Below are 12163 nucleotides of genomic sequence, written 5' to 3' on the forward strand. Positions count from 1 at the left end.
GAGGAAAGCATTATCAGGTTTTCGGCTTTTTATGTGCACCTTCCCCTGCGGATCCACTGTCGGGGCTTTTTCTCTTCTTGTCTTGTTCGTCTTCTCGAGAAAAGCTGGGACCGCTTTGCACTGCCGGAGTCGGGAAGGTGAGGGGACTGGGCAGCATGTTGGAGTCAGGGCCTGACCGGCCAAAGCCCCATTCGGGGAAGAAGCTGGAAGGTGACGGGAGGAGTGCATCGGATACAAAGCGACTCGGCAGGGCAGATATGGGCGTTTCGATGTTATTCGAGTTATTCCCATTGTTCGGATTTCCGCTATTGCTGCCGTAAGAGTCGTTTCGCGTTGCGGCAACGGGAGGAGGCGGTCGGGCGAACGGATTTGGAGGCCCTTGGGCTCCCGCACTCAATATTGCACCGGCGGATGGCGACGGAGGGGGTAAAACCACGCCCGGCGGGCCATTTTCGACATTTCCTTTCGCAGGCGGCGAGTTCTTATTCACGGCGGAATCATGTGACGAGTCGGCCGTGGCACTGCCAGCATCGGAGGTTTCGCTAGGGATCTGCACCTTCAGCTGCGGTCGTTTGGATGGCAACGGCCCACTGTTAGTTCGGGATGGCGGTTTGATTTTTGGCGTCGAAGCAATTGACCCTGCCCGAGGAGCCTCCGTCGCAGCTCTGACAGGCATCGATTTGGAAGCAATCGAAGCTTGTGGTGCTTCGACCTTGAGAGAATGGCTATTGTGAGATTCATATGATCCCGCTCCGGCTCCAAAATGGCGGGCGAGCACCGATCCTCGATCATCAATAGGCGTGAAAATACTCCGTGATTTCGATAACGACTTTATTTGCGGTGGCGACTGGCTGTGTTCTGCTTTCATCACCGAATCATCCTGGGGATGCTCCGAGGCAGGCCGTTCTTGGTGATCAGGTGCGAACCCTGGAGGCATAGAATTTCTTCCATGTTCCTGCATATATGCCTGCTGCACATGTTGATGGGGCCCCGGGGGCATTCCTACGGGGTGGCCGTGTTGGAAATGCTGTTGGCCCTGGTGTTGCGGTGGCATTTGCTGTGGTAAACCGTGCGGGTGCATAGGAGGCGTCCCTTGATGTTGTCCCGGTGGGTGTCCATAGTGTGCAAACTGTGCCGGTCGAGGTTGCTGGTTCATCGCATGAACGTTGGGGTTATACATGGAGGGATTAGGCATGTACGTAAACCCGCCATTCTGGGGGCCAGGTGGTGGCGGCGGTGGAGGTGTACCATGTTGCTGAGGACCTAGATTTGAACTGACTCGGCGGATATGATTCCTGGAAGAGGGACGCGAAGTGCCTTGCGGTTGCGGGGTGCCATGACGTGTCATAGCATGATGGATCGGGGGTGACGCGGAGGGTGCATGATTCATGTGCTGGAAGGCAGGCTGGCTTTGGAGATGAGGGGGAATGGCGGGGTGGTTCTGTTGAACTGCTTGGATGTCCTCGGGAGCCGGCGAGGCCTCGTCTTCCTCATCATCATCATCTCGCTTGCCCGCAAAATCTTCCGGTCCTTTGTGTTCGTGGGGAGGGCCAAACTGAAAAAGAGAAACACCAGTTAGAGGATATCGGAATGAATCGAAGAAAATTCTACCCACATATTGATAGCGACCAAGAGCATCATGCATGTCGCATGATGAGTACTCGTATAGTTTCTTGTTGTGGCCAAAAATAATGACAGCGACGTCAACCGAGCAAAGGACAGCAAGCTCATGCGCCTTCTTGAACAGACCTCCCTTTCGTTTCAGGAATGTGCTATAGGAGAAGAAGCTTGATCAGCGACTAGAATACTCGACTGGGACGATTGACTTACACCGAGCGGTTGCGGTCATCTTTGATAGCCTTGATCTCGATCTTTCTCCGACCCATGATGAATGGCTACGGGCGCACCGATTGCGCACCGATAGCAAAGTTGAAGAATAAAAGGTACAGCAAGCCGCGGAGCGACTTGCGAGATACGTCGCGCGATTAAGTTTAATTACCCAGGGATACAGAATCGATGCGATGGCGATCCTAGCCACACGGTGGCACACGGGTATATGTGGAGAATCTTCGTCTGTTCACGAAAAGATCTGATGGAGACACTAGTCAACAAAGGAAACCGAGACCAGAAACCAATGTGTTTCAAGATAGGAAACCTTGTGTAGATACTTGAGGGGGCGGGGGCTGGACGCGACTTGAAAACAATGAAGACCCCCCGGAGTTCAAAAAGAAGTGAACCCGAGGAGATAGGGAATGTCAAAGGGAAACAAAGGAACAAGACAAAGCCAAAACGAAGTAAATGATGGGAGCTGGGGATGATTGACGATGCAGGAAAGGTTGATTGATCTAAAGATAGAACGAGGGCCCTGGGGATGCCCAGGTGAGAAGATTTGCTTTGCTGAGTCAGCAGGTTCTTTTTGGCGCCGTTCTATATTTATCTCTTGGTCTCTCACTGTAGGACTGACAAAGTACGACTAAGGACTCTAACTGTAGTTAGTCTTTTGTCCCTCTGGCTTGTCACAGTGGAGTCATTGCCCACTAGCTCCTATTGGGTATTGGGTATTGACTGTTGGCTTATTGAAGCTATTCTGATATGTCATGTATTCTTTCAGCTGTTCAGTGGGATGGGTCTATGATGTCAACCCGGGGGGGGCTCAGGCTATTGAATATAGAGATTAGAGATCCACAGGAGACATGTCAGATTTATATTTCCAGGCTATCGAGGCTATCTAGGCTATCTAGGCTATCCACCTGGGTAGTTTATATCTGATCCCTAACCATGTCCCCGTGATATCCCCAACCCTATGTCCCTATAAGAGTAAAGCGTCAGATCTGTATAACCCGATCCCAAAGCCACAATGCTCAGATTAAGTTAAAGTAATGTCCGATATGTATATGTAGGTAGTACTCATACGTCAAGTATGTCTTTTTACATGTCCCAACTGATTGGGCAGGGAAATACCATATAATAGACACGTCTGAATGACAGTTCCTCCAATAGAATAGACCTATAGCCCATATACATAACCTTGGATCCCCCAAACCCAGATCAGAGAGATGACCATTGTCGGTATCATCCATTTAATTCAAGTCCAAGTTCAAGTCCTTCAATTTTGATAGAAATTAATCGAAGATCTTTCTTTGTGTGGAGGCATCTGGGCATCCAACGGAGTCGAGACTTGCGGGTAAGTTTAGTTTTACCCCTGAGCCTGTGAATCGCCTCGTGTTTCCTTTTCCCTTTCTCTCCCAACTCTCCTTTCGTCTTTCCTTTCTCTCTTGTCTTCTCTTTCTGTTTCTTGTGTTCGAGACAGATCCCAGAGGGTTTCTTTTATTTTGTCCTGCTGTTACCGGGGCTGCAGGACATCCCGGACACGCCTAGACGTTTTAACTATTCACTCGGTCCAATTACCGTGTCGGTTGTCTGCATTGTTGTTTATTTGAAACTTCTACTAATCTGCTGAGCAGAAGCAAAAAAAGGGGAACAAAAAAAAAACAAGAAGAAGAAAAAAAGCGGACCCCGAATATCCCCCACAGTCCGTTTTCTGACACGCAAAAGTCAATTTGTCAGTCGCATTTCCGACATGTCCTTCTTCTCTCGCGTCTTTCGGGGCAAGGACTCCACTGCGACAAAGAAGCAGGTCAAGCCTACCGCGCCCGTCAACACGGCCCCTGCGAAACCCAAATGGACCGATGCGTGGCAGCGGACAGAAGTTGCGCCGGAAGAAGTCCAAGACCTTGTACGAGGGTGTGTGCATGAGCTCAAGGCCCGAGGTAGGTGGTGGATTGACATCTTGACCGTGGAATATGGGCCATTGTTCGGATTGCTGATCATTCGTCGCTGCAGCTCTCGACACGCCATTCCTCCTCCTACCGTTCCGTCCTAGCTCCGACCCCAGCGCAGCCCGCACGTTCATTCGCAATTACTTTAATCAGTCTTTTGAAAAGGGCTCGCCCGTTAACGGAGATGCCTTGTCGCAGGAACTCAGGCTCACTGAGCCGATGGTGAGGGATAATGTCTTTCCCAGGGGTTACCGGGGAAGTTACTAACGCCATTTCTATGAATAGGTTGTCTGTGGTGTGATGAAATGGTGCTGGAGCAGACTTCCTGGCGGTGTTGTCACTTGGGAGGCGTATGAGACCTTCAAGATGGGCGAACATGGTATGCGACATTGAATGGAATGCGGGGAACACATGGGACTGATGGAGCATTAGATTCGGATATGGCCCGCGACGCTTTCTCGACTTTCATTCCGATCGGCGGCGATTCCGAGGCACGCACCAATATTATTCTAGACTTCTTCGATCTTTTGGCTGCCATTGCGGCCCATGGAAAATCCAATGGCTTGGGCGGCCGCAAACTTTCCCGATACGCTGGATGGTGGGCATTTGAGCATGTCGATACAGGCAATGGCTTCGAGGCCGCCTATAAGAACTGGGCTGCGTATGCATTCCCATTGATGTGATATTTTCGGATGGTATTCTAACGATCTCTAGTGCTGCCGATGCTACCAGCCATTTGTTCTTCGCTTACCTTCGTTCGTTGTCTCCCGATGTCCCTGGCGGCGTGAGCGGCATCTCATCGCTGCCAATTTCTCTCCAATCACTCGTTGAAGCGACCGAATACCCTCCTGAGACCCCGACTTTATTGCAAATGACAACTACAAAGGTTGTCATGATTGTGGAGAATGTTTCCCCGACACCCTTTTCCTTGTTGCGACGCGCTAAGAACTTTGAATACCGTGACGACGACTGGCATCTGCAGGAATTTGCCAACTACGAAGACCCCGTTAGCGCATTGACCGACGAGTGCCTCCGCGTTCTCACATGTATCTCGTCTACGAACCAATCCAGCGTCTCGAGTACCAAGCAATCCACCAGTTTACGGGATGCGTCTTGGTCTCGTTTCGAGGATATTGGGTTCGGTGGTTCGATTGAATCTGATCCGGAGGATGAAGCCAAGGAAACTGCTCCGCCGGTGACTGCAAAGAGTGGATCTGCGGCGGGCTTGAAATCCGTTCCTCAGTCTGGAACAGGCGACCTTGGCCGTCCCACCACCCCCTCGTGGGCAGACTTCATGTCATCCGGATTCGCGGATGAAAATAACTTGAAGCAGCATGTGGGCCCTCTGCTCTTGCCTCCTGACAAGGTTCTGCCTCCCATTGCCTCTGCACGTGGCATGAGCTCTCAGTCGCACAAGCGCTCTTTGGACATCGAGCCGGCTCTCGAGCCTGCCGAGTTGGCGAGTATCAACACCCTAGACATGGATGACTCGTTTTGGTGGGTCTGGATCAGCAGTTTATCTGGCGATGAGCCGTCCGCCCGCAAGGCTGTGTTTGGTCGATGCGCGCTCCTGGAGACTAGAATCCGGGATACCAAATGGCTGATCCTCGAAGAGCAGGTCAAGGGTGCTGCCCCAGAGCCTGAGGCCGGCGCTCAGATTGTCGAGAAGAAGCGATTCTTCAGCTTCGGTAGCCGTAAGGGGAAGCTCGGTCGCCGCAAGTCATCCGCGAAGAAGGTGCCTTCTTCCATTGAAGACTCGTACAAGCGGCCCAACAACCTGGGAACGCAAAGCAAGACCAGCATCGGACCGGACCAACACAAGCGGATACAAGAAGCTGCGGCCGCTCTGCAAAGAAAGCACCGCGAGCAAGAAGCCGAGGCGAAAGAGAACCGTGCCGCACCCAATAATAGCCGTTACTCCAAGACCAACTCCGTCATGACACTCCAGCCTGCCATTGTGAACGAGGCCTCCCAGGCCATGAAGTGGACTAAAAACTACGACAAGGGTGCCTTCAGAGCGGCATATCTCAGTGACAACCGCGCTGGCACTGGTCATATTGAAGAACCCGAGGAGACACCCGAGCCGATCTCGAAGGACCCCGAGGAGAAGCCTACCGCACCGTTGGCACCTCTTCCAACCAACACTGCAAAGAGTGCTCCCCCGCCACTTCCCAAAGAAGCTGCTGCTGCTGTGTCCACCCCTCTCCCCCCTTCTCCTAAAGAAGTGCCAACTAAGCCTGTCAATGTCGCGACTCCCGAAGAGGAGAAGCCCATCACTAAGCCTGCCGTTGTTGAACAACCCACTGAGCGTCGGGAGTCAATGGACGAGATGGGCAAGAAACTGAAGAAGAAGACTGGCAATTCTGCCTTTAAGAGCATGTTTAGTGCCAAGAAGAAGCCCGAGCAGCAACAGCCTCCCGTGAAGAACGGTGATTCCAAGGAAATATCCAATGTGGCAGCTACTCGTGCGGCCCTCGAGGCCAAGGCAAAAGCAGCTCAGGAGTCCGGTCCCGTGAAGAAGAAGCCTCTCCCGACCGCCGCCGCTGTCGCGGTTACGCCCGTGGCTACTGAGCCGGAAAAGCCTTCATCCCCCCAGCCTGTTCAACCGACCATCAATGAACCTGTGACAAATCCCACAAGCCCGACTCCACCCTCGGCCTCTCTGAAAGAGAATGGTGAGAATGGTGCACCGCCCAAGACTAGACGCGCCGTCGAGTATGATGCTCTCTCCCGCGTTGGTACCAATGAACGTGACGCGGCCGATCAGGAGTTCTCCAAGTTCGACCAGGGCCCACTGACTGACCAGCCTGCTTTCGTCCCCGCGGATTCGCCTGTGGAAGTCACACCTGCAGCACAGAAACCCGAGCTTCCCCAGACCCCGACTAACGGCAATGGCGTCCGCCCTGTTTCCGCCACTTCGCCCGAGTCTACCGAAGCTACACAGGATCGCTGGAAGGCGATTCGTGAGGCTGCTGCCCAGCGGACTGCCGCTGCCCAGGCGGAAAAGGCCCATGAGCACGATACCGAGGCTAACACCCGGACTAGCCAGTCAGAGCGTACTGACGAGGGAGATACTAGTGGAGAAGAGAGTGAGTAGTAACTTCATTCCCCAAAATGACCCCACACTAACAGTTGCTTTCCCAGCCATCGAGGCTCGTGTCGCCCGCATCAAGGCCCGAGTGGCCGAGTTGACCGGCAACGCGGAGGATGGACCAAGGCGCTAGCCTGTGACGTCCCCCAATACCAGTCTTCCCTTTGTTCATCTTTCCTGATCATTTTTTCCCTGGCTCTTTATTCGCTATGATGATCCAGGATGTATCTTTTGTTAATCGTATACCCTTCTCCGACCAGACATTGGTCGTGTTTGCTTATTGAGCGCGGTCTGATGACCGAACAAGGTCCCCATTTTCATACCCTGGCGATGGACAGACCGACGAATACTGCGATACGATTGATGTATTTTCTTTTTGCTTGCGACATCTGTTTACTTTCTTTTTATTCTTTCTTCAAATCTCTCTTGACCATTCGGTCTTCGGTCTTCCGAGTGGACAAATATCCCCCTGTCTTGATTTATTTCCTTCCACTATCTATTCAATCTGGGCTGCTGTTTTCTGTTTTTATGTCCGTCACTTGCTCTATTCCCCTTTCGCTACTGCTATTGATTCTGGTTCGCTACCAATATGAGTCGCTTTGTGTTTTTGAATTTAAGTCCTATGTAATATGGAACTACTACTTATTTCAAACATACAATCAAAACCAGAATAATATACTAATGGGAAACAACACACGTATCACCATAACACATGTATCCCAATCACCTCGAATTCCAACTAACCTACAGACCCAAAGCCTTCAAAATCTCCTTCCCAACTCCCGTCGCCGACCCGGGATTCTGCCCCGTAATAATCGTCGACCCCGTCCCAGCCGCCTTCCCAACAACAACCATCTCCCCCCAAGGCTCGGCAGCCTTGACATACTTCCCACCACTAACACGACCCAACTCGGTCTCGAGCATAAACGGCATCGCAGCAGAAAGACTCACAGCATCCTCCTCCGCATTCGAGAACCCAGTCACGCCAACGCCAGAGATAAGCGGCACACCAGAGGGCGCAGTCGCATTGAGCAGAACACAAGGACCATGACAGACAGCCGCGACGGGCTTATTAGCTGCCGCGAAAGTCTGGATTAGAGCCAGTGAGGTCGGGTCTTCGGTTAGGTCGAACATTGCTATGGACTCGTTAGATTTGATTATTGATTTGATATAGATGGATCTCATCATGCAAGCATAGCTGAAAAAAAAACAGGAAGGAAGGTAGAAATGGTGGGCAACTCACGTCCATGACCGCCAACGTAGAAAATGGCATCGAACTCGCCTGCGCGCGGGAGCACATCTGCCAGCTTGTGCGTGTTCGTCCAGAGGGCTTTTTGTTCTTTCAGGAACTTCTGTGAGGCCTCGTCTGATTCGAACATCTTTACGGATGCGGGGTCTAGGGGTGCTTCGCCGCCTTTTGGTGAGGCGATGGTTAGGGAGACCTTTTCGTGGAGGACTTCCCATGGATGGGCGAATTCGGGCTTTGGGATGGATGGTTAGTATGGGTTCATGGTTCATTGTGGAATTGGTTTGTCTTTGATTCTTCAGAATAGACTGTAGGTGTTGTGTTTGATTGAAGCTGTGGAGTTGCATACCAGATACCAGCCGGTTGGGTTACCGGTGGAGCCGAGCTTGTCGTGGGAGGTGAGGACGACGAGGACTTTGGGTGTCATTTTGGGTGGTTTTTGATGAATGGGTGGATTGGTTGAAGTGTAGGATAAAGTAGATTGTGATGTTTTGTTTTTCAATTGTATCAAGGATCGAAGGGTGTGGGCTTCTTTATATGCCTCCCTCCGCTTTCGGCGATCGGCGTCACCATGTGTATCATTATCCCGTCACTGACACCACCAAGGTTAATCATGGATTACAAATCTATGCCATTCGGGCCAATAAGATTTCTTGTTGGGGGAACTCGCCTCGTGCAGAAGATTCTGCCCGAGCTTGACCCATTTGTGATGATGTCATACCTAACATACACACTTTCTGTTCATATAAAACAATTAAGATTGATAGCACATTGTACTTCAGGTCAAACACGCTACTCAGTGTTTGGATGCATTACTATATGTAGCATACTAGCTAGTAGATATTATGATACTGAAGCTATACGGATGCATTGGATAGGGTTTCATGTCTTGGCTTGGATGGCGATCCAATGCCAAGACCTAGGAGCTTTTATCATATTACTAGTACACCGCCAAGTCGCTAGGCTTCGGGGTACTAGAAATAGAAGAAAGGCGCTTATCCTCGGAAAGGAGGAAAGTAAAAAAAAAGAAAAAGAAATCATATGACAGAGGCTGCGATCCAGATTTTGATCATCATTAATTTGCTGTATCGCATGAAGTATTTATTAGCTTAACCGTTTTGTTGTACATACATGTAGACAAGTGCGTTTTCATCTCGGCATGGATACCTCGGCATGGATGAGACAGCCTTGGAATCAGGTACCCGGCTAGATATCGGGAACTCGGGAACGGGGCTGGTGGGGCTACCATCTTTTTTTCTAGATGCTTTAGTTTGACCTCACAACTCTTCAAATTATATACTCCAATGCAATTGATTTATTCAGACTCTAACGCATTTCAAATTCCCTTCCGTCCTTTCCCCGTCATGTATATAAAAAAAAAAAAAAAAAAGAAAAAGAAAAAGAAAAAGAAAGAAAAAGAAAGAAAAAGAAAGAAAAAGAAAGAAAAAGAAAGAAAAAGAAAGAAAAAGAAAGAAAAAGAAAGAAAAAGAAAACTGAACAGCTCATACACATTCATGACCCAAAAACCCAAAGCTCAGTATTGCCAGCATCGACCTCAGTCATACTCTCTATGGCATCTTCCCCGGTGCTCTTTCATGTTATCCAGGCGGCCAAACTTCCGATCACATTCCGGACATTTGAAAGGGCGATGTGCCACATGTTGTACTTTGATATGGCGCATCAAGGATGCATGGCTGCTGAACGTCTCGCGTTGTGATGTCCTGCGGGATCTACAGCCATCCCAGAGGCATTTGAAGAACCGGTCCGATGCACTGAGAGAGGAGGGAGACCGTTAACGATGAAATGGGAAGAATGGAAACTAGTTGACTCACTCTTGTTGCTGTGGTTCGTGACGAGTAGAGGTTGCTTCCACATCAGCAACTTCGACGTTATGATAGTTTGATGGAGATGCCAATTGGGTGGGGGGGCTCGATCTCGAGGACTGGATCTGGATTGTAGTTCGATCGGGACTGAAATGGTCTTGAATTCCATCCTCGGTGCCTCTGTGCTGACTGGTCGAGGAAGACTGCATGGTGCTCTGATACAAGTTGTCCGCTGTAGGGTGACCTATGGTGGTATGCATAGACCAGCTGGGGTCAAGAGACTCGGAGGCATGGCTTATAGAAGGGTTGTAAAGAGACCACTCCGTGGAGTGTACAGGTGGCTGCGTAGCAGAAGTTCCGGGATGGTAATTGAGTTCCTCACCGCTAAGTTGAAATAGTTGGTGTAGTCTCAAATATTCTTCAACGTCTGAATTGTATGCCATAATGAGTAGAAGAGAAGAATCGTTCCAATATTGAGTCTATACTAAAAGAGGGTTACGTCAGATCTTTAAATAATCCATCACTGTGGAGATCAATCGTGGCCCAAAAGATCAGATCCCAGAATGGCGGTGTAATAATCTTGTAAATTACAGTAAATCGCATACAGCGACGCCTCACAAAGTTTGGACAAGTTTGGACACCCCCCTGCACCTGCACATCTTGCGAAGGTACTGGGGTACAGATACTAATAAAACATGACTGTACGACAAACCGGAATAATAATCATCCGGATATTACTGCATGCAGGCCTTCAAGATCTCCGGGGCTTCAGACCTTCAGACACTACCTACGTGTCAACATTGACGGAGTCCGAGCCGCACAAAATATCTACTCCATAATCCATAGTCGCCACCAGCCACCACCTTCACCAACACCTGTTGCTGGGCTTGGCACGATTACCCGACTTCAGGATCGATTCCTGGAGCGGCTGTCGGGCAATTCTCGACTCATGTGGGGAGACAGACGGCTCCTGGGTAATGTTTTCCTCAGTAATCTATCCGCAGTACCTACCTAGGTACCTAGGTAGGTATGGGCACCTGGGAAACCATCGAACTTGGCCATTTTTAGAGAATTTCGGCATTCTGATTTTTTAACATTACACTTGCCATACCTTAATTTCTGTGACATCTTTACACCGTATATGCGAAATATTCTATATCTGTATCTCCACGTTCTTATTCCGTTTCATTGCTTGTCGATAGCCCCAGGGCTATTGATAAGGCTTGTGAACACTATAACTATATCACTTTCCAAGAAATGGAAACGCTATATTACCCTCGGTTCATAACTCATACCTCACCAAAAATTACACATCTCGATAAATAAGGGACATGCATTTTCCTAAGCTCTCCAAAAAGGCTAGATACCATCTAAAGATTATTGGACTACAAGGTGAGATGCGTAGACCAACGTTGTGGAGATCTCAAATTGTGATCGCAGCTAGGGGTTTTGGATAGGAGCCCAGGCACATCCCGTATCGATTTGAGATCGATGGATCGATCGGGGTAAACACAGCCCCTTAGGGGGCTGTGGGTACCGATCTAGTCTTTGAACGTCACAGCCACACCGTACCGTAAAAGCACCTTATATAGAACCCTCACGACCCGAGGGAACAAACCCAGGTCTTCTGCTCGCCCCTGACCCTGAATTTCCTCCTGGTCCGGTACTTCCGAGATCCCCCTTCACGGGTAATTCGGGAAAGGACTAGTCTTGGCACTCGGACGGTGAGAAGTGCAGAAAAAGGGGGATCACACGAAATAAACAGTATTACAAGGCAAAGTGCTCTTTTACCTTTGGGATCCATAGATGCCTCTGACCAATTTCTGGGTAACCAGTACCTAGGTAAGCGGTGAGATCACCTAGGCAGTCTGAGCCCTAACTGAAATTCACCCAGTGAGCCTGATTTTCAGCGCCTTCATATCAGCGGTGGCAGCTAACATTTGAAGATCGGAGAGCCCATCTAGCAGAGGAAATATGGTAGTATTATGTATTATGTATGTTCAGATGTCAAACCAAAAAGGAAAAAAAGACAAAACTCCTTTTGGGGAGATAGATGAAGGGCCCAGTTCACTGTACATGTAGACTCTCCACGAGCGTGTCACAACACACAAAATCTCATTAGTCAAGACAAGGCTCGCATGCAATATACACCGGGTATCGAGCAAAAATAAACAACTATTCATCGCAACAGATCGTAATTTTTCATCCGCTCCGGACTGCTTGC

General features: G+C 49.8%; 4 protein-coding genes across 4 annotated transcripts; 1 reads left to right on the plus strand and 3 right to left on the minus strand.

Annotated features, from left to right (window-relative positions):
- Window positions 1-13: 13 nt before the first annotated feature.
- On the minus strand, window positions 14-1886 carry rlmA (SRF-type transcription factor RlmA; the record flags this gene model as incomplete). The annotated part of the gene is made up of 3 exons (XM_002562833.1): window positions 14-1555; window positions 1616-1772; window positions 1831-1886. 3 exons carry the CDS (start codon window positions 1884-1886, stop codon window positions 14-16), a joined length of 1755 nt encoding a protein of 584 aa, XP_002562879.1.
- A 1694-nt stretch (window positions 1887-3580) lies between these two features.
- Window positions 3581-7003, plus strand: N7525_008771 (DUF1708 domain-containing protein; the record flags this gene model as incomplete). The annotated part of the gene is made up of 6 exons (XM_061214487.1): window positions 3581-3770; window positions 3844-4001; window positions 4065-4158; window positions 4212-4440; window positions 4494-6868; window positions 6924-7003. The coding sequence occupies 6 exons, from the start codon at window positions 3581-3583 to the stop codon at window positions 7001-7003; spliced, it is 3126 nt and encodes a 1041-aa protein (XP_061068918.1).
- A 611-nt stretch (window positions 7004-7614) lies between these two features.
- N7525_008772 (ThiJ/PfpI family protein) lies at window positions 7615-8543 on the minus strand (the record flags this gene model as incomplete). The annotated part of the gene is made up of 3 exons (XM_002562835.1): window positions 7615-8006; window positions 8114-8351; window positions 8466-8543. The coding sequence occupies 3 exons, from the start codon at window positions 8541-8543 to the stop codon at window positions 7615-7617; spliced, it is 708 nt and encodes a 235-aa protein (XP_002562881.1).
- Window positions 8544-9944: 1401 nt separating this feature from the next.
- On the minus strand, window positions 9945-10382 carry N7525_008773 (uncharacterized protein; the record flags this gene model as incomplete). Its single annotated transcript, XM_061214488.1, has 1 exon — window positions 9945-10382. The coding sequence occupies one exon, from the start codon at window positions 10380-10382 to the stop codon at window positions 9945-9947; it is 438 nt and encodes a 145-aa protein (XP_061068919.1).
- Window positions 10383-12163: the final 1781 nt, after the last annotated feature.

This window comes from Penicillium rubens (genome assembly GCF_028828025.1).
Source record: "Penicillium rubens strain IBT 27055 chromosome Unknown utg000003l_segment0_segment0, whole genome shotgun sequence".
Lineage (NCBI taxonomy): Eukaryota > Fungi > Ascomycota > Eurotiomycetes > Eurotiales > Aspergillaceae > Penicillium > Penicillium rubens.